General features: G+C 41.5%; 1 protein-coding gene across 4 annotated transcripts in view; it reads right to left on the reverse strand.

The window, feature by feature from the left end:
• mid1 (midline 1) overlaps positions 1-23,094 on the reverse strand; it is a 74,394-nt gene that overhangs the window by 5,260 nt on the left and 46,040 nt on the right. For 2 of the 4 annotated variants that reach the window (XM_084162707.1, XM_084162706.1), the window contains exons 2-6: positions 15,396-16,117; positions 7,478-7,573; positions 4,347-4,454; positions 1,883-2,031; positions 1,642-1,769 (exon numbers count right to left, since the gene is read on the reverse strand). In XM_084162707.1, coding sequence (XP_084018833.1) covers positions 1,642-1,769; positions 1,883-2,031; positions 4,347-4,454; positions 7,478-7,573; positions 15,396-16,061 — 1,147 coding nt within the window. In that variant the 5' untranslated portion in view covers positions 16,062-16,117. Of the gene's footprint in view, positions 1-1,641; positions 1,770-1,882; positions 2,032-4,346; positions 4,455-7,477; positions 7,574-13,405; positions 13,472-15,395; positions 16,118-19,953; positions 20,536-23,094 lie in introns of those variants that run through there. The other 2 variants (XM_084162708.1, XM_084162705.1) reach the window with 2 other exon arrangements.

Here is a 23,094-nt window from a genome sequence, read left to right on the forward strand (position 1 = left end):
GCTGTGTACTCGTACTGGCACTACAGCACGTGACACTGGCGCAGGATATCCGGGACCGAGGAGGGGTACTGGAGGCCACGAGCGTTGAGCCGGCACACTCCGTCCTGGCTGCATGCCCACCTTAGCACGACACGTGCGTGGTGCTCGCACAGGACGTACCGGACTGTGCCGGACCACTCGCAGCACAGTACGCAGCTCCGCATACCTCGGAACCTGCCCAGTCTCACGCTGCCTAGCCTGAGTACGGGGAGTTGGCTCTACTCTACCTCTAGGCTCCGCCAACCTCCCTTCCAGCCCCCCAAACCCGGTGGCCTCCTCTCCTAATCCCCAAACTCGCCCCGTATCTGCCTCCAGCAGCCCCGTCGTCCATGCCGTGTGCCCCCCCAAAAAAATGTATTGGGGTTGCCTCTTGCGTGTCCGACGTCGGCCCGGTTGGCGCCGCTGCTCCTCTCTATGGCGCGCCTCCACCGTCTCCTCCCACGGACGGCGATCCATTCCAGCCTGGATTTCCTCCCAAGTCCAGGACCCCTGCACGTCCAAGATCTCCTCCCAAGTCCAGGCTGTCTGCTCCTGGACACGCTGCTTGGTCCTGTTTTGGTGGGATCTTCTGTCACGATCGTCATAATGATTGGACCAAGGCGCAGCGTGATATGCGTACATCTCTTTAATAGTGTACTAGCAACACGATACAAAATACAAAACAACAAAACGAAACGTGAAGTCCTCGTCATGAACACAAACCAACACGGAACAAGATACCAAAAAACACAAGTGCACAACAGGCTGCCTAAGTATGGTTCCCAATCAGAGACAACAAGCAACAGCTGATTCTCGTTGCCTCTGATTGAGAACCACCCCGGCCAACCTAAAAAACACATGAACTAGAAACTGAACATAGATCACAAAACATAGACCCTACACACCCTGGCTCAACATATAAGAGTCCCCAGAGCCAGGGCGTGACATTGTGGCTGCACTGTGCTGTGTGATTCAGTTGGTAAAGTTACTACCCCTTGAGCTACAACCCACTGCCTCAATACAGAACAGAGGACAGGACACCCTGCGGAGAATGTCCTAAAAGCCAGAACAATCAAAAGCCATTTCATTCAACTGTAAACGAACCTCAAACTGCAGCTTCTAAACTTGTGAGCATTTTGTTGCCCTCAGGAAGCACTCAACAAAGCACCAGGGGTTTTACCCAGTCGAAACCACTGTACACGCCACATAGCTTCTGACATGAGATGCTACACACACACATGAGATGCTACACACACACGATAACATACACACTATACACACATTTACACATGGATTTTGTGTTGTGGATATGTGGTAGTAGAGTAGTGGCCTGAGGGCACACACTTAATGTGTTGTGAAATGTATTGTAATGTTTTTAAAATGGTATAACTGCCTTAATTTTGCTGGACCCTAGGAAGAGTAGCTGCTGCCTTGGCAGGAACTAATGGGGATCCATAATAATTACAAATACAAAAACAGTGTACCTGTTTTTCACTTTGACTGTTAAAGAAATAGATAAACACTGTACCATCATCTCCCATTTCAGATAGATCTGAGTTATAGATATGTTCTTAATATCATTTCTGATTGAAAAAGAAGGATCATGTTCGGAATTGCGTTCACCTGTGAGGTAATCCAAGCTTTCCAGCATTTTCTTTTCCCTTGTGAAGTCCAACGCAAACGTATCAAAGGTGTCATTTAGGTTGATCTCTGGAATCAGGATCTGAGACGATGCTGTTGCCATAGACACTCTGAAGCACAAATATATAGGATTCACATTACATTTCTCTTATTACAACCTGTGACTCTCAGTCAGTTGGGGTTTGGAACATTATCACCACAATCAGTTGACTTGATAGCTCACCTTTCACAGATGCTTTTGGCTGTTTGCAGGAAGCGGGCGTGGTCTGTCTCCTTGAGGGTGTGATCAGCCTGAGTGATGAGGGACGACGATCTCTCAATGATCTGCTTGCAGCTGGCGATCTGCTGGGCTAGCTTTCGCAGCCGTATAGCCTGATAAGAAACAACAGATTATTGAATACACTGGTGCAGAGGCAGGTACAATAGACCTGCAGTATGAAGTCTACAAACCTACCTCTCAGCCTACTGCGGCTTCAGAAACTGAAGGACTACCAAGGCAACAGGTTCAATTGAGTTGACAGTTCCTTCTTTAAAGGTCACAATCTCGAGGTAATTCATGCTTGGCATGTTTTTATTTAATCACATCTGCTTAAACCATTATAAGAGATACACTTTGAGGATGGCATGAGGAGAATCTACATCCTCCATAACATCACCATGGTAACAGAGCTGTTACATCCTCCCCTCTGGGAGTGCGGCTGCTTGCCCCCTTCGTCTATTGGCAGGGAGCAGAGAGCAGGGAGCATGGAGCAGCCTCTGACTCCCGACTGTGACATGAGGCACGGGGCGAGGTAGGAAGCAGTGCTCCTCTGAGGGATCACAGGAAACAGGTGTGATGTGGCTCTGACACAGCATGCCAGCGCCTTCCCTCCGAGCCCCTCAATCCTTCTCTAATGACACATAATGGGGGAAAGGAATGGAAACCACTCAAGGAGCAGGGTGGATTTGTTTAAGTTGCAAAAATGCTGTGCCAACAATACTCCATTACTCTTAGTAAGCATACTACAGGATACATACTGTATTGCACATACACAACCAATCTATTATAGTTAGACCAGTCACACAGCACTGAACTGACAACACTTTTTCATTAAATATGAATTCCAGAGTAAATGAAATAATCTAACAAAGAAGCAGACTCTTGTTTATGTTTGTCTCTTGAGGTAGGCTATATAGTCAGTGAAAGCTGTGCATGTCGAGCAGAGACTTATGGTATGGTCACAACGTACACTTTCAGAAATAAAGATTCATTTTTAAAGGGGTACAAACACTTGTCACTGTAGTGGTATCCTATAAGGTATGTCCTATGTACCTTTAGAATAGGTGCATAATTGTACTCTTGTTGTTTGTACCTTAATCGGCTGTCCCCATAGGACACGTGTCATACTCATTCCATGGAAGGCCGAGTGTCTGTGGCTTTTTGCTCCTCCCTTGTACTTGATTGATAAATTAAGGTCACTAATTAGTAAGGATCTCCCTCACCTGGTTGTCTAGGTCTTAATTGAAAGGAAAAAACAAAAACCAGCAGACACTAGGCCCTCCATGGAATGAGTTTGACACCCCTGCCATAGGAGAAGCCATTGAAGAACCCTTTTCACAGAGGGTTCTACCTGGAACTCAAAAGGGTTATCCTATGGGGGCAATTGTAGAACACCTTTGAGGTACAGGCACAATTTATTTTGTGCCTTTTTAGGTTAACACCAAAGTGACAAAGCCGTGAGTTCCTTTTAAGTGGCAAAAATGTACCTCTAAAAAGGGTTTTGGGTGTTGTTTTAAGACTGTAGGGTGTAAAGCCTTATTTGCATATTTCCCAGGGTGCCTTTTAAGTTAATTCTAGAATTACCAGTACCACTCATGACTGCGTTTGCTAGTGATAGAGACATGGTTGTAGCATTCAATAGCTTTCAGTCCTGTAGCCTTCACCAAGTGAGTGCCCAAGTGAATATTTTATAGTTGAAAGTAAACACTTTACAGTCTAGTTTTACCCAAACACAGTGGTCTGAATCTCCTGGTTTTATGGTGGTTTACAAAGTGATATGTAATTTATATTGGAATCCAGACAGAATAAGGATATCCAAAAATGTGAACTTTTAAACACCTGCTACCTGCATTTAGAATGACTACCAAGGTAGGGAAAATTGTATAAATGTCACTACCTAAACCATCCTAACGGGAACAACTCAGTAACGGGTGCAATAAATCCAACTACTAACAGATTGTATTAGTTTTGTTATGTATGTTATTTATCTTTGTGTAGCATAAGATCAATCAATCAATTTGCATGCAAAAACACACATATTGAAACAAACAGTTCTAAAAATCAACCTGCAATTTAGCATGCTGGGAAATACGATAACGATGGGCGTTGTTTTTGAGATTGTGTGAGGATTGTACCTTTATATTCAAAATATTGGGTATAACAAACAAATGTACCATGTCAGATTATATGTGTAATCTAAAGGTACATTATGTGTATTTTTATATTTTTGTACCTCCGGGAACAATACTGTACCCTAACCTTACCCAATTTTTTACCCAACTGAGAGTGTACATCCTCAGCCTTAACAGAAAGTTCAACCTTGGGGGCACGAAGAAGATCTGAACATGCTGTCTCCCAAGGGATAGGCAACCTGACCCATCTGCCCTCCTAAGTAACCATCAAAACATACTAACGCCTAAGAAGTTACCTTGCCCTCCTTTATCTTGGTGGCTATGATCTGCCTTCTCTGCTGTATGATGTCGATCAGGAGGTCACATTCTTCAAGGAGCTTGTTCTCTTGTCTTGATGCATTACACTTGGGAAGAGATTATGACAGGGATGGTCAAAGATATGAATGTGGTAGTTGATGGTTTTTCATTGCAGTGGCTTTGGCCTGATACAGGATAAAAGATAGTACCATCAAACATTGCAAATATGAATTGTTATAATACGATAATGCTCGTATACAGTAACAAAGCCCCTCTGGCTCTTATGAGATAAAAGTCCACCTGAGGCAGTAGACCTACCTAGTGTTTCCCAGGTTAGATCTACACAATACAGTCATCACACACAGGACAGCACAGTGCCGCAGGTGAGAATCAGCTGAGCATACTCATCAAATCAAATCAAATCAAATGTTATTTGCCACATGCGCCGAATACAACAGGTGTAGACCTTACAGTGAAATGCTTACTTACAAGCCCTTAACCAACAATGCAGTTTTAACCCTCCCGTTGTCCTAGGGTCAAAATGACCCGCCACTGTGTTGAACCAACTTTATTTAATTTTTGGGATCATTTGTGAGAAGGAGGCAGTGAGACTTTAAAGAAAGTATCACTGGCTCCTTCTCACAAATGATCCCAAAAATAATTTTTTAAAATAAAGTTGGTTCAACACAGTGGCGGGTCATTTTGACCCTAGGACAACGGGAGGGTTAAGAAAACTGCATCGCAGCAGTAGTTCTGCGTTCCTAAATACAGCCAGAGCTGCTATGTGGCCCACTCTTTCTTTCATCTCTCTGTGGGCACGTTGTGTCATTTTAGTCCTCAATTGGTTCATGCACAAATGTTTTGCTGTGTTCTACCTAGGCCTATTCCCCAAATAACCCTCTATCATTACAAACACACACACACACACACACACACACACACACACACACACACACACACACACACACATACACACAGACATGCACGCATGCTTGGCAATATTACAATGTTTATAGGCTACAGTAAGGTTAGCCTATAACCTACTTTATACAGTTAGGTTTACTGGCATATCCACTTTATTGTATACCCAGTGACCATATTCATCTCAGTAACTGTGTCCGTGAGATAATATTACATTATATCGAGAGCTTGGGACTATAAGGTTCTATCTGCATTTTTGTCAAACTTTAGTTATTGACATACTGTAACCTTGTTCTATCCAATGTACTCTACCTATTTAGTGTTCTAAATACCCCAATTCATGTTGTTAATTTCAAAAGAATACTAGATAAAAAGTGCTGACACCATTCAAACCAATGAGGGTTCGGAACTTTGAAGCCAATGATCTCAGAATCATCTTTTTGCAGATACAACCTTATAGTCCCAAGCTGTCGATATGTCACAGTATTGTAACATGTTCACTGAATTGAAGTTTTTCAACCACTCCACAAATTTCTTGTTAACAAACTATAGTTTTGGCAAGTCAGTTAGGACATCTACTTTGTGCAAGTAATTTTTCCAACAATTGTTTACAGACAGATTATTTCACTTATAATTCACTGTATCACAATTCCAGTGGGTCAGAAGTTTACATACATCAAGCTTGGAAAATTCCAGAAAATGATGTCATGGCTTTAGAAGCTTCTGATAGGCTAATTGGCCTCATTTCAGTCAATTGGAGGTGTACCTGTGGATGTATTTCAAGGCCTACCTTCAAACAGTGCCTCTTTTCTTGACATCATGGGGAAATCAAAATAAATCAGCAAAGACCTCAGAAAAAAAAAGGTAGACCTCAACAAGTCTGGTTCATCCTTGAGAGCAATTTCCAAACGCCTGAAGGTACCACGTTCATCTGTACAAACAATAGTACGCAAGTATAAACACAACGGGACCACACTGCCATCATACCGCTCAGGAAGGAGACACGTTCTGTCTCCTAGAGATTAACGTACTTTGGTGCGAAAAGTGCAAATCAATCCCAGAACAACAGCAAAGGACCTTGTGAAGATGCTGGAGGAAACATGTACAAAAGTATCTATATCCACAGTAAAATGTGTCCTATATCGACATAACCTGAAAGGCTGCTCAGCATGGAAGAAGCCACTGCTCCAAAACCGCCATAAAAAAGCCAGACTACGGTTTGCAACTGCACATGGGGACAAAGATCATACTTTTTGGAGAAATGTCCTCTGGTCTGATGAAACAAAAATAGAACTGTTTGGCCATAATGACCATCGTTATGTTTGGAGGAAAAAGGGGGTGCTTACAAGCCGAAGAACACCATCCCAACCGTGAAGCACGGGGGTGGCAGCATCATGCTGTGGGGGTGCTTTGCTGCAGGAGGGACTGGTGCACTTCACAAAATAGATGGCATCATGAGGAAGGAAAATATGTATGTGGATATATTGAAGAAACATCTCAAGACATCAGTCAGGAAGTTAAAGCTTGGTCGCAAATGAGTCTTCCAAATAAACAATGACCCCAAGCATACTTCCAAAGTTGTGGCAAAATGGCTTAAGGACAACAAAGTCAAGGTATTGGAGCGGCTATCACAAAGCCCTGACCTCAATCATATAGAACGTTTGTGGGCAGAACTGAAAAAGAGTGTGCGAGCAAGGAGGCCTACAAACCTGACTCAGTTACACCAGCTCTGTCAGGAGGAATGGGCCAGAATTCACCCAACTTATTGTGGGAAGCTTGTGGAAGGCTACCCGAAACGTTTGACCCAAGTTAAACAATTTAAAGGCAATGCTACCAAATACTAATTGAGTGTATGTAAACTTCTGATCCACTGGGAATGTGATGAAAGAAATAAAAGCTGAAATAAATCATTCTCTCTACTATTATTCTGACATTTCACATTCTTAAAATCAAGTGGTGATCCTAACTGACCAAAGACAGGGAATTTCTACTAGGATTAAATGTCAGGAATTGTGAAAAAAATTGAGTTTAATTGTATTTGGCTAAGGTGTATGTAAACGTCCGACTTCAACTGTAATGTGTTAAATTTACAATACTCACAAGGAAGAAATCAACAAATCATATCATCAAATAATCAAACATTAGAAATGACACAGAAACTGGGAGATGTGCCATATAGCCTAATATGGAAATAGATAAACATCCTTACCTCCACATGTTGGCAAGTCTGGATCAACTTGCCCATCAGAGTTTCCAACTCATTGTTCCTCTTGATTAGATTGCTGAGGTTAGAGTCCAAGGCTTGCTGTGGAAAAAAGAATAGAACAAAACTATGAACAACAGAGTATGTAACTGAAAACATTCCTCTAGCAAACTGTACACAGTTCACTAAATTTGGAAAGAAGGGGGGAAATCAAAATCACAACCATGCCTGTCCACTGGTGGAGGATGATAAGCTAACAGAGAATCCCTTCATAGGGTCTGGTTGTGTCCCATTTGGTGTGTGATCAGTCAATCAGTAACCTCTGAGCTAGCCAGAATGTCAGAGCTCCCATCTTTCTGCCTGCTCACTGAGCTCCCAAAGCTGAGAGGGACAAGAAGAGCATCTGCCAGAGATTTAGGCAATAAACCCTGCATGCATTAATCACCCACCGATGACTCACATCAAACTCTCTCACAGCTTGACTATCTATGGCAGAACTGTACATCTACAACTCTGTTCTACAGCTAGGTGAATATTTGGGAAGTTCTGTTTGGCTGTTATGCATCCAGAAGGTTCTTTATGTTGTATTATTGTCTGGCACAACGATTGCAATGTATTACTCTTCTCCATGAAGGATTACATTGTCTTGCCACAGGGGTTATGCAGTGAGGCATAAGGAGGATACAAGGGCATTGGTTAGATGTCTGAGAGGGTTTTTGTTAACGGTATGTAGTCCTGGATGAATTTAATACTGTGATTATGCTCCAGAAGAATTGTTCTGTGTGTATGGGTCTATAGATAGGCTCATGATGCTATTTCACTGAATAAACACAGCAAGAGAATACCAAAATGGAGTGCTATACCATTATGTTGCCCTCTAGATAACAGTGAATTGAAATGAACAACTTGTTGAAATACTAGACATTAAGATTGTCCACCATGTTTTTCTAAAAAAAAAAACAACATATTAAGTACAAGCACCTTTGTATCGCACTCCATAAAGTATAGTTGTGATACATACATATGTAGGATCTTAATTTGATCAGCCTGTTGCAGGATAACTTTTTAACTTGTAGTATATTTGAGGTTTGTAATTTCCACTTTGAAATTTCAGACTTGATTTTCCCTTACGAATAATGTATCAACTCCTACAAAAATGCTCATTAATTATAATCCACATAATAATTCACATTTCCTGTTGCTGCAGGATCATTTTCCTGTTGTAGTAAACTGGCTCAAATTAAGATCCTACATCTGTACTGTATGATGAAAAGTTTAAAGAATTGAGTGAACAGAGAGCATAGAACTTTGGAGAACTGAAGGTGTCTGTGAAGTCACTGTTTAGCTCATTGTGGGGAAAGCTCTCTCAGGTCGGCCTTTTCGCACTGCGATTTCATAAGGCTGTGCGTCAGCCGTCAGTGTGCACAGAAATATATATATATTTTTTGCTGCTCTCACCAAAATTATTTATTTATATTCAAGCAGAGGTGATGAAACCATTAGAATAGCTCTGTGCTGTTGTGGATGGAAGGTGCAGGGGACAGACCCAGAGAGTCCTGGCTAGATAACAGCTGAGCGAGCTGAAGCAGCCTCACCAGAACAACAACCCACACTACAATGCAATGAAAAATGCTACAATACAGTTCATAAAGCATTAATGGATTTATTATAGTAATTGAATCTACCAAAAAAGGCAATTATATACAGCAGTGTGTTCATTTGTATGTTTGTGTGTCTAGTTGTATAATGCACTTGAAATAATTGCCTTGGTGAGGAAAGTTTACGTAATGCGAAAACAAAATAAGTCATAAAGGGTATAGTAATGAATGATATGCCTCTTGGTTGATTAACACTCTGTTGCCAGGCTAAAACAACATTGCTTTATGTAAATAGGCTATCTCCCTGTCTCTCCTGTCTCTCTTCCATAAACATTTGACAGTTAGGGTGGCATGCCAGTTGGCATTTCAACTCCCAACAGGAGATAAAGCATCCACTTCCTCTCAGAGATGATTTATCCTGTGCCATTAATTTGAGAGGGTTTGGATCCCTGCAGAAGCTCCCAGAACAACTCTGAGAGGAGAGACAGCAGGCCCATGCTGGAGACTAGATAACCCACTCTGCCAACTCCATTTCCCTCTGTTACTCCTTTTAGGTGGACGTGACTTCCTTTAGCCTTTTGAGAGATCCTGGCCACTGGCAAGTCATCTACATGGTGAATTTCATTATTTTGCATGTGAACGCAAGGTGTATCACTCTTTCCAAGAAATTCACTATTTTGTTTGAGTTTGATCGAATAAACCAGGCTATTGCTTGCCTTTTTACAATCGGCACAATCAAAGCTTTCACTGTCCTTAGATCAGGTGATAAAATTATAGAAAAGTTGGCAGGACAGTTTCCAAACATCAACAGTGGTCTGACCTGTCAGGTTTTTGTCAGAAAGGAAGAGAGACTGAGCAAGCCAAAGCCAAAGAAAGGTGTGGGACCTCATCCAGAGGAAGCGGCTATTCTTTGCTCTCATCAGGTCTGGATTACTTTAGGAAAATAGCAGGGAACTGTCTAAACATGTTCTATAGTTGATTCAAAAAGTTGTACAATGAATCATTATAGTAGAGGAAATTAAGTAGAAAAATTCTCTATGAAAATATATAAAATATGTCAGATGAAATTGAGGACAAAATGTAGAACTACTAGAACCTCTACAGTACCATAACCAATAATGATCAGTCTTGTTATATAAAATGGAAAACGTATTTTTACCCGTACCCTTCTCTTTCTCACCTCTCTGTCTGTATTCATCACAAGGTAACATAAGAGGTTTCAGACATGTACAGGTATCTAAATACTACTGTACGTCTTTGATTTGTGTTCCTCCTACATTAGTCAGAGAGTGCTACAGTGCATGTACCCTCTGGGATGTAACCAAATAGGGCAATGATGGGGCTTGGCAGAGGACCATCAGCATACTGTAGTCTAGCTCGTCAAGACTTGTGAAAATAAGAAATGGGGTGTGCTACGTGTAATTAATTTTGCAACACGTAGTTGTCTTTTTGCAGTGAGGCCTATGGCTGCATCTCCATGTCCAAAAATATCTTAGTCTCTCTGTTAACATTATTTATTTAGATAGGGTTCTTTTGTACTTTGGCTGTTGTATATTTTATAGCTTTAACTTCAAAAGGTGAAGCGGGATGACTAATCATTTTTATGTAAAATATCAAACTTTTCAAAAACAAGACAAAAGCCCCATGTGACAGACACGGAGCACAAAGGACAATGCTGCAACAACATAAAATGAAGCCAAGAACAGGTCATCCTAGCCCTACTGTATATGCTGACTTGGGGAGAGAGTATGGCAATACCTTGGTACAAAGGTCAGGGGGAATAGAAACAGACAAAAGGTAATCATACACAAGGGTATTAAGGTCTATGATGATAAGTAAGGACCAGTGTGGTTCTGACATTACAATTGCCATGCTCAGAATAACTTCATTCATTTGTTTCTGAAGAATAGAGTTGACATCTGTCTCAAACATTCTAATCGGATATATTGTAGGATTTGTACTGAAAAACGTGACCACGTACACTGTTAGCCGTTTTTGTAATTTTATCAGTAACTTACTGCATAAGTCAACAGTATGATACTGTATAAACTAAACAAATTAGATTACCGTAGAATGCACAGTAAAATACCTTATTTGTTTTACAGCACACTGAAAGACCTTTCTGTCATTTCAACAGCAAAATAATGTAGAATGCACAGTAAAATACCGTACATTTGTTTTAAAGTATTAATTATGGTGCATTGTGGTAAAATGTGGGCGGGGAAAGAGTCTCGGGCTCATTAACATATTTTAAAGCGTGCCTTGTAAGAGACTATATTTGTTGGACCTGTTAGTGAGAGCGCTGTACCAATTTAATTGATATGTTGTAGTGGTTCCCTAATACTTAAATTTATATAGGAGACAGATCAGAGTGGCAGCAAGTCTAAAATTGTTAAAGGTTGAGTGGCTAGCCATGTCCTTTAGATCTGTTTTTCCCAGTAGTCGGTGTCAGTTTAGAAGCCTTTGTTAAGTCCTAAAGTGCAAGTGATATAAAACACCAAATATCAGTTGGTATGGCATAATATATAATTAAATATTCACTATTAGCAATTGCTGATTTTATTTTCAATTCAACAATAAAGTACTGATTTGCTATATATTTACTACAGCATACTGTAAATTATGGTGCATATTTGAAGGCGTGCCTTGTAAGTGGCTATATTTGTTGCACCTGTTAGTGAGAGCTCTGTACCAATTTAAGTGATATGTGGTAGTAGTTCCCTAACAATTAAATGTATATAGAGAACAGATCAGAGAGGTAGTGGGTCTTAAACCTATTAATGGTTAAATATTGACCCATGTCCATTTGATCTGTTTTGCCCTGTAATCACACCCAGTTTGGAAGCCTTTGTTTAGCCCTCTAGAAGTGCAAGTAACATAAAACACCTAGTATTCATTAATATGCTTTAATATGAAAATGGATACCGCCAACCTGCTTGCTCTAATCCCTTGCAATTACAGTAAAATACTGTAGAAATAACTTTCTTAGTTTATAGTCACTTTTACTGTATTGTACTGTGTTTCATTGCTCTGGCATTAAGTTACTGTGAATATCTCAGTATTGTTTTGGCACTATCCAGAGATAACCTAAGCTATATAATAAGATATCTTGTTGTAATTACAATTATTTTAAAGACCAATGTATCCTTAACTACAACAACATTTTCAGTAACGGTTACATATAATTTTACTTGCTATGACTGTGATATGTGTTTTTTTAAATCAACCTTGGTTTAATGCACTGACTGTAAGTTGCTAAGGACAAGAGCGCCCGCTAAATTCCCAAAATGTATATAATAATAATAATATGCCATTTAGCAGACGCTTTTATCCAAAGCGACTTACAGTCATGCGTGCATACATTTTTTTTTGTTTTGTGTATGGGTGGTCCCGGTGATCGAACCCACTACCTTGGCGTTACAAGTGCCGTGCTCTACCAGCTGAGCTACAGAGGACGAAATGTAAATGTAAAAAAATACAACTTGCAAAGAACACTGGGTAATATGTCGCTGCATGGGCAATTCTAGTAATGTACTGTAAATTAAATTACAGTAAAAATGTTGGTAACATTTTCAGATTACCGTAAAATTGATTACAGTAGCTGTACTGTAAAATTAATTACAGTAATTTACTGGCCAATTGCTGCCAGTAAGTAACTGTACATTTTACAGGAAATGTTTTACAGTGTAGTAGATAGTGCATCTTACATCTGGCAAGAAATATCGGACATGCATGGGTCATAGTTGACCACAAGTCTGCCACTGCCCACTCTTAGTAATACCAGTAAAATACAGTGCAACAGTGAAGTAGGTGTTAGTTATTTTCCTTCATATCTATTTATGATAAATAATGTAAATCTTGTATCTATTGTGGAATTTACGTGCACTTTTTCCAAATGGATTACCTCACATAAAATCACATACATTTTTTATAGTGTTCTCTCCTGTTCATGTAACAGTATGATGGCACAAAAAGTGAAACTATGTTCCATAGTACATATCTATATACTGTATGTATAGATATGCCGTTACTCATTACATAAACTATGCAGATCTCGCATAGAGGCAATGAAGCCACCCACAATAAATGTGGACTATATTCTATGGGTCAGGTTTACCGAGCATTTGCACCTGTGCAAAATATGCTCCTGATATTTTCAGAGGGGAATAAAAGAGCCACAAAAATTATATAGATTTGACCTTAATATAATTTCTACTGTATATTGCATCATATGTTTTGCTCTAGTCTGTAGGTTTTATTCCCCATTGAAAAAAGCAGCCATAAACTCTTAGTAGACCTGTCCCTGAATGTGGAGTTGGAGTTATGCTGTAGATACCGTAGATATCACCTGGCCTGCTTCCTCCTGTTCAATCCTCTTACTGAGATAGCAGCCTGGAGTTCTCTGCACAATGACAGCATGATCAAACAAAGGAGACACTGGTTAAGGCTGATGCTCTGACCTCAACCGCCATACTGCAATCTAAGATTAAAGCATCTCAGTTTCACTGGGAGTCTGGGACCAAGCTTGGCATTCTCTTTGTTTTTGGTGAAAGGACAAGCAAAAATAGTTTGTGTGTATCATGTAATGCAAAAAAACACTTTTTATGATTCATGCACAAGTAGTGTTATATATTTATATATGTGTGAAAAGTCCTGTGGTCTTTCAAAGCCATGCAGTGGAAGCCATGTGATCCCTAGAAACCTTTTAGCTAGACTTGACACCTACTGAGTTGTTACATTATTACACTGACTTCTTATTTACTAAACTAAACACTGCCGTATGCAAATATATGTATAAAAAAATGTATACGCCATCAATAGCCTGTGATAAAATGACAATAGATAGGCTATGTCTACTGTACTGTACAAACAAAAGATGGTAGAAAATGTTAACTACAAAAAAGTAGTTTTAGCGTCCACTTAATGAATTGCAAATACTAAAATAACAACTTTACTGAGAAGATATTTCAATACTTTACATGTTGATCAATATAGAAGGTTGAGCTCTGCTAACATCACAGCCCTGCTTGCTGCATCTCTTGATAGAACTTGTCAAATGTGAGGGTCAATTTCCATGTGAAAGGCTAACTACAGTACATTACATTCTGCCTTGTAATAGAGCATTAATTGCTCCCATGAGGTTTCTGGAGCCATGATCGAGTCCCATGGCGTGTGTTGGCAAAATACTAACCCACAAAGCACAAATCTCAGTGCTTTGACAGGGGCTCATTCAAGTCTAAAGTGGAAGGAATGCGTGGCCACCTTTTTGTGTTCCAGCTAACAACGTCTCTCTCATGATGCCTTATTAATATGGACCCATGGAGGGAAAGTGGTTAGTTCTATTTAACCTGAAACCCTGGAAGCAATCTTTTTTATTGGTTGGAATTACATGGCAAATGTTACATTTAAGCCCCTAAACGAAAGAGTGTCATGGTGTGTGATCACTCCTTGTTCCCAAAGCGCTTGCTCTTTGAAATATTAACAGACATCACATGAGTTTAACGCTGATGTATTATTGGGAAACCTGACTGAATGGGGAATTCCATTAGCTTTCTTTTAAGGTTTTGTACGTCAAGAGCCCAGACATCTGTAGATATATAATACATATCATATAATAGTGAGGTTGCCTGATCGTATATTGTGTTCTTGTACTGCACTGTTACCATCAGCAATGACTCCTGATTCACCCATAAGTCTGCTGAGTCTAAGGAAACATTTCTGGTATGATAAAAAAAAGGATATCAATAGGGGAACGACTATTTATTGAAATAGTGGATATTATATATTATGTTAATGACTCACGTTTAATGTTAATCTCAAATGTAATTTTTTAATTCCATCATCAAGATGTCTATATGACATGTTGAACAATGTGTTTTTTCTCAAACTGCAGTAGGTCACAGATTTGTATGATACGGCCACAAATAAAATATATTACATTCTGAAAACAACACATTGTATAACAATCACATCATTTTAGTATTTTTGAAAGGCAGGTGATATAAAATAGTAAGTAATAACAAAATGAACTGTGATCTCTGAAAATTGTGTGTGGTGAATCTCCACAAAACAAAAAGAGAATAGTCAAATATTGAATTTGATCTATATTTTTGTCAAGCAATTCAGGCACAATCTTGTTTATCTAATATACTTACAAGTTCAAACTTAATTTTCATCAAATATGATTTTTAATCTGTCCATGTGTTATACTCAGTGGAAACAAGTTATTGTACACGATGAGCTCTTCACAGACAATCATTAACTCCCCAGATACTCCCCAGACATTCCTGAAGCTGTGCACAGTATTGTACAGTAGCATCTCTTACCTTCAGTTTCTCGTAGCGGTCGCTGAGTGCTGCTACTTGGTGGTCCCGATGCCGACCGACCAGTTTGCACAAGGCACAGATCAACTGTTCATCTGTGACACAGTACATGTTCACCTTCTCGTCCTCGTGCTCCAGACACATGAGTCCCCTGAGGTGGCAGTCCGGCATGGGCTCGATCAGACGATGGCCAGTGAAGGGCTTCTTATTGGGGTGGGTGGCCTTCAGGCACTCGTCGCAGTAGGACACCTCGCAGGTGACACAGGTCTTGACAGCGTCTTGGGGAGGGTCCTGCTCACAGAACTGGCACTGCACCCTCTCATTGGGGGAGGTCATGGCCGTGTTGTCTAGGGCGGCCCGCTCGCGGCGAGTCTCACTGGGGGAGTTGGGCCCGCTCACGGAAGCCTTCTGGAAGCGGTCGATGATGTTCTGCAGAGTGACGTTACGCTTCAGTCCTTCTAGGCCCCTCTGGCTGAGGGTGATGACATAGCGACAGGTTGGGCACTGAAAGGCGCTGATGGACTGCACAGGCTCGTTGGGGGTGCAGTGGGAGACTAGGATGCGGTGGGCACAGTTGAAACACAGGCTGTGAGCGCAGGGCAAGAGCAGTGGGTCCTCGAAGAGCTCCAGACAGATTGGGCAGGTCAGCTCCGACTCCAGTGTTTCCATCTTCACGCACAACAAAGCGGTGTCGTCAGCAAAATCCAGGGAAGCTGATCAGCTATCTGTAGGGATGACATGGAGTACATCATTAGAGAATGGGAGAGAGAGAGAGAGAGAGAGAGAGAGAGAGAGAGAGAGAGAGAGAGAGAGAGAGAGAGAGAGAGAGAGAGAGAGAGAGAGAGAGAGAGAGAGAGAGAGAGAGAGAGAGAGAGAGAGAGAGAGAGAGAGAGAGAGAGAGAGAGAGAGAAAAAGAGAGAAAGAGAGACAGAAAGAGAGAGAAGTGAAGGGTTCGAAAAGGGTTGAGCTATAGGGGGTTGTCAACCTTCCCTGAATATAAATTAATGAGTGGTCTTTCCACATTCCTAATTTAAAGAAAACTGGAGATGACTTGGTGTACTAGAGGAATAAATAGAAGTTACTGAATAACACATCTGTGGTATCTTTATCAGTGGTATTGAATGAAATTAGGAAATGAGAAATGAAGACTCTTCTAATTGAGTTTCGGCATATTCTGATCCCTTCAGACAAATATAAATTATTAAAGCTGCATAGAAATGAAAGTGTTGTTCGTAAAAAAGTTAAGAAATCCATGTTTTTGTTAATTTCCCCTGAATTAATTCATACATATTTTATAGGGAGGCACATCTGTCCTTATTCCCTGTGAAGCAACAACCAAACAACCAAAGACCGAAATTGGGAAAAACAAACAAACAGTGAATATTTTATGTAAGCGTTTTGAGTTGTTTTGATGATATAACTCCAGAAACACAAAAATTACTCAAGTAGACATACAGTGCATATAAGAATAGCCTGGCCCATGTACAGTGGGGAAAAAAAGTATTTAGTCAGCCACCAATTGTGCAAGTTCTCCCACTTAAAAAGATGAGAGAGGCCTGTAATTTTCATCATAGGTACACGTCAACTATGACAGACAAAATGAGGAAAAAAAATCCAGAAAACCACTTTGTAGGATTTGTAATGAATTTATTTGCAAATTATGGTGGGAAATAAGTATTTGGTCAAGAACAAAAGTTTCTCAATACTTTGTTATATACCCTTTGTTGGCAATGACACAGGTCAAACGTTTTCTGTAAGTCTTCACAAGGCTTTCACACACTGTTGCTGGTATTTTGGCCCATTCCTCCATGCAGATCTCCTCTAGAGCAGTGATGTTTTGGGGCGGTCGCTGGGCAACACAGACTTTCAACTCACTCCAAAGATTTTCTATGGTGTTGAGATCTGGAGACTGGCTAGGCCACTCCAGGACCTTGAAATGCTTCTTACGAAGCCACTCCTTCGTTGCCCGGGCAGTGTGTTTGGGATCATTGTCATGCTGAAAGACCCAGCCACGTTTCATCTTCAATGCCCTTGCTGATGGAAGGAGGTTTTCACTCAAAATCTCACGATACATGGCGCCATTCATTCTTTCCTTTACACGGATCAGTCGTCCTGGACCCTTTGCAGAAAAACAGCCCCAAAGCATGATGTTTCCACCCCCATGCTTCACAGTAGGTATGGTGTTCTTTGGATGCAACTCAGCATTCTTTGTCCTCCAAACACGACGAGTTGAGTTTTTACCAAAAAGTTCTATTTTGGTTTCATCTGACCATATGACATTCTCCCAATCCTCTTCTGGATCATCCAAATGCACTCTAGAAAACTTCAGACGGGCCTGGACATGTACTGGCTTAAGCAGGGGGACACGTCTGGCACTGCAGGATTTGAGTCCCTGGCGGCGTAGTGTGTTACTGATGGTAGGCTTTGTTACTTTGGTCCCAGCTCTCTGCAGGTCATTCACTAGGTCCCCCCGTCTGGTTCTGGGATTTTTGCTCACCGTTCTTGTGACCATTTTGACCCCACGGGGTGAGATCTTGCGTGGAGCCCCAGATCGAGGGAGATTATCAGTGGTCTTGTATGTCTTCCATTTCCTAATAATTGCTCCCACAGTTGATTTCTTCAAAGCAAGCTGCTTACCTATTGCAGATTCAGTCTTCCCAGCCTGGTGCAGGTCTACAATTTTGTTTCTGGTGTCCTTTGACAGCTCTTTGGTCTTGGCCATAGTGGAGTTTGGAGTGTGACTGTTTGAGGTTGTGGACAGGTGTCTTTTATACTGATAACAAGTTCAAACAGGTGCCATTAATACAGGTAACGAGTGGAGGACAGAGGAGCCTCTTAAAGAAGAAGTTACAGGTCTGTGAGAGCCAGAAATCTTGCTTGTTTGTAGCTGACCAAATACTTATTTTCCACCATAATTTGCAAATAAATTCATTAAAAATCCTACAATGTGATTTTCTGGATTTTTTTTTCTCAATTTGTCTGTCATAGTTGACGTGTACCTATGATGAAAATTACAGGCCTCTCTCATCTTTTTAAGTGGGAGAACTTGCACAATTGGTGGCTGACTAAATACTTATTTTCCCCACTGTATATGGAGAGGCTTGGTCAGGCTAGCTAGCCCAGCGCAGTGCAGGACTGTGAGGCCAGACAGCTCAGTGAAGCAGAAGTCCCTGGCCCTGCCTGTTCACGGCTGGAGCTCCACACTGTGACTGGACTGATGGACACAGAGCCTTTGTTACAGGTCAGTCAGACACCCCAGCTGCGAGTAGACGCGCTGTGACCGCCGCGTCTCCCTGTGTGAACTCTCTGCCTCCACTCATTACGTGTGAAAGAAGGCAAAAGCTCATTATCAGGCCAGCCGGGCACAAGTGGTCTTTGAAGTTGTGAGGATACAGCAATTACCCCAGGCCCCAGAGCTACAGGCCACAGTTTGTTCCCCCTCCTATTCTAGTCAAATCCACAGAGGCACTCAGCTAACCTACTGTATGAGACAAGAGACAATTGTCTGTTGTCTGTGATGCAGACAATATGAATGCATCTGTGGGGCTTTGTTGTGCTACTATTGTTGGTTTGTGCAGACATGGAGTTTAATGCAGGTGTCTGTGTCATTTTTTTGGAGTAACAAAGTTCTCTCTGTTATCCAAGTTGATGAGACAAGCTTGCTGGCGAAAGGACTAGCGGGGTGGAGTTTGTGTTTCCAATGTTCAAAAGTGATGCTCAGAGATTAGAAATATAACAATAGTTTGTTAGCGGTAAGAAAACATACAGTATAGGCTACTGTATTGCATTTTCAGAAACAGATTGAAATATTATGATCGTTTATGGTTTCCTCCATTAAAAATTGAGTATAATCTTAGCATCTTGACCTTGAACACCCAAGACATTTCAAATCATAGATTTTAAAGGCAATTTTAAATAATCTATTTTTCATGCAGAGTGCACACAATGTCAAGTTTAGATATTTTGCACACTGAAGTAAATTAATCTGGTGAAAAGTAAATTACAAAATCTCAACAATACTTGCTGATACAAAGTATATTGGTGCTCATGTCTACTGTAGTGTAAGAATAGTTGTTGTAGAAGTAGGAGTGGCTACTAAATCCACAGACGATCACTGTCCTGACATGTTTGTCTTTCGTAATGTGTTTGACAAGTAGTCCACAAGTCAAACCCAACTCATATGACACATTCGGCAGAATATTTTTTTCTTATATTTCCTCTAACCAAATTACGATACAACAGTAACATGCAAATATCCTGCCATGTGTGACTGAAAATACCCTGTAAATTATTTAGTCTCCATTCAATGAAGCCAAATAATAGTTCATAAATATGAAAAAAGATCTAAGAGCTTTGCATGAACAATGCAAATACTGTACACAAATGAAAATGTCCCAGCCTTGATGTCATCATACAAACAGCCACAAAAGCCCTAGAGTTACACAAAAACCCTGTAAAACTATACTGTGGCAGAGAGCCAGAGCAAAGTGCTTCACAGCAACTGCACCTTACGCACTCCCCCTGAAAGCTTTCCCATTCATACGCAGTTTACTTTACCCACCGATGGATTTCGCTCCGCTTTGTACTGCAGAGACATTTCGGTTGAGGGGGAACTTCTGACCCAAATCATGAAAGTATATTAAACAACAACAAAGAAACCCCCCAAAACGAGGCGGTGGCAGTGTGCAGTAACAGAAGAGAGGCCCGCATCCAGATGGAACAAGTCTTCATAAGGCAGTAATCCTGCGGTAGCGGAGCAGGGCTGTCATTAACCAGGAACCAGGAGACGGAGAGCATGAGGTAGCAAGTAGCAAGCACAACAGGAAGAGCTGCCCCACAATTCCAGGAAAGCCAGCTCCACCTACAGTAGGAGAGCCGGCCAGCACTCATTCACTCACTGGAAGTACAGGCAGAGAGAGAGAGAACGAGAGAGAGAGTGAGAGACAGAGAGAGAGAGAGAGAGAGAGAGAGAGAGAGAGAGAGAGAGAGAGAGAGAGAAGAGACAAAAAGAGAGACTTAGCGAGAGAGAAAGAGCAAGAGGCTGGATATAAGCAGGGACAGCTCCACAGGACCATGGTAGGTCTAGTCAGTATAGCTTTGGCCCTCACACAGGACAGACAGGTCAGTGTCCTCTGTGCTCTGAGCCCTGCCCACTGAGCTGTGATCCAGAGAGGAGAGAGAGGACAGCGTCAGGATCCGTTTCCCTCTGTGACCGTCCCCTCTGCCTCTCCAGCGGCACAATGCTGCCCTGTGTAGCGGAACTTTTCTTGGCTCTGTCACCAGGGATTAAAAAAGAGAAAGGCTGACAACACACATGCACACAGATACAGATGTAGGATCTTAATTTGAGCCAGTTTGCTACAACAGAAAAATTATTCTGCAGCAACAGGAAATGTGAATTTTAATGTGAATTATAATGAATGGACATTTTTGTAGGGGTTAATACACTTTTTGTTACGGCAAATCAAGTCTGAATTTTCTAAGTGGAAATTACAAACTTTAGAAGCTTTTTAAAAACTGAAAATACATTACAAGTTTGCATTTCCTGCATTTTCGGCAACAAAAGAGTGGTCAAATTAAGATCCCACAGCTGTACACAGGCACACAGGAATGCACACACACACAGGGGATGGGTTGGGATTGGAGACTTGTTGGCAGCAGGATTAATCTGGAACACAGGGAGGGCAGGCAGGGATCTCTGATTCCCTGTGCTCCCAAACAACAAGCTGACCTGGACCAAACAGATTAGATATGTTGTCTTCCTCTATACAAACCATCAGTATCTCTCACTGAGTTGAGGCAGTAAGCCTACAAAGCTTCACAAAATCATTATTAGACCACAAAAGCTCCACATTCTGTTTCAAAGTAAAACCATTTCATTTCTAGCCCTCTCCTCGAGACCAGTGCAATCTGTAGAAATGTGTCTCCACCACATGAAACATCTCAGTGTACTCATGATAAGACCTGTGTTCATCTGTTCCAGTGCCTTCTAAAGCGGGATGGATCACTTTTAGGTAAGGGGTACCATCTACTATCTGCTCTTCATGTGCCTCCCTCCCTACCTCTCTCCGATACGTTTGAATTCTCCTATCATTCAAAATGACATTGAGACAGAATCCACTCCCTGACAGACAGATCCATACTGTAGACATTATAGACATGTCTTGGTGAACACAAAGTGGTGGGTGTGAGAGTGAGAGACACATAGTGTTGGAGATGACATGGGAATGTGAATGGCATTCCCCTAACTGATTTCATGTGAAGCCTCCAGCTGGGCAGGAATGCCTGCTGTACAACGGTTGTGTTGTTTTCTGTACTGTAATGTCAGTGACTCAGTGTCAGTGAGTCTCAGTGGGGGAGAGTGGGGTTCATCACAACACTCTCAGAACCCAGAGGTTCCGAATGGAAAAACCATGGCCACTTCCACACCTATAGGTAATTTCCACATCTAACACATGCCTGATATATATATATTTTGGCCACAAGTATGCAACACATTCATGCGGAATACAACATTTATTTATGGCATTGTTAAACACTGTCTATAGGAAGTACAACTTTACTATGCGTCAGTATTCTAGTCATACACAAAGATCATGTTGCATTAACTTTTTTCCCATTGACAAAACATGGATTAATAATGCATGGGTGGAGATGAATGATCAATTGCCTTGAAGCCAGTCGCCTGTCTGCCCACTGCCAGCTTTGGAAAAAGGCCCATATGAAATGTGACCTTTACGATGGGGCTGGGACGGGGTTTACAGCCAACCAGGGTTGGAACCTACAGTCATTGGTTGGCACTGAACCCACAATCAATAGCCAATAGGACTGTGCATCAGCATGGCCTGAGAGAGGGAGAAACACCACAAAAAAAGCCAACTAACACTGCCTAATGTGTAGCCACATCTAGACACCACCAGCCTAAAGAGCCCCACAGAGCTCTTGTCACAAGTGCCAGCAGGGTCAGATTAAGTGCAGGAAAACTGATAAATCGCTTACTCACAGAATTAAGTGTAAATTGTTTATCCCCAGGTCCCAGGCATGCAGGGTGGTGTAATTGCTGAACTGAACTGAAAGAGCAGAGGAACAATAAACAGCGATAGGTGTCACTGCATGTGGTCACTGACAGAGTTTTCCAGTGTGGGATAGGTGCTTGTATCTTGTATCAAGGATTAGTACTAAGCAATATGGCACTTCAGTGAAACTCTGAACTTGGATATTAGGCCTAATAACTAAATTGAAATGTTGTTTGAACTAGAGTCATCCTTGGACAAATATTACATTTTCACGGGATATGTGCTCTCATTCTCACTTTTGTGGCAGATGTTTTTCTCTCCATTTCAAGCACGTTTTAATCAGCTTTGCTAGACTCTTTTATTATCATCTCTAATGATGGCCGCAATCCATATATTCATCATTAGAGAGAGAGAACTTGCTCTTTTCCCCTTTTTCCCGGGGCAGATACCTAACAACATTATCTGTAATCCTGTCTTCGCAGCGAATCTGTGACCAATGTGTGGCCTGCTGCTGCACCCAAAAGCAGCCATCTCAATGGAGCGGCCCAACAGCCCACTCTGTCTGCCTAATGTGATTTACAGCTGTGGCGAGAGGCAGATGATTAGACAAAACCTCTAATCTCCCAAATCTGCACCCGTACACATCACTGTGATTATCAGCGGGGGACTCTACCTGACCCACATTC

Source organism: Coregonus lavaretus (genome assembly GCF_964263955.1).
Source record: "Coregonus lavaretus genome assembly, chromosome: 5".
Classification (NCBI taxonomy): domain Eukaryota; kingdom Metazoa; phylum Chordata; class Actinopteri; order Salmoniformes; family Salmonidae; genus Coregonus; species Coregonus lavaretus.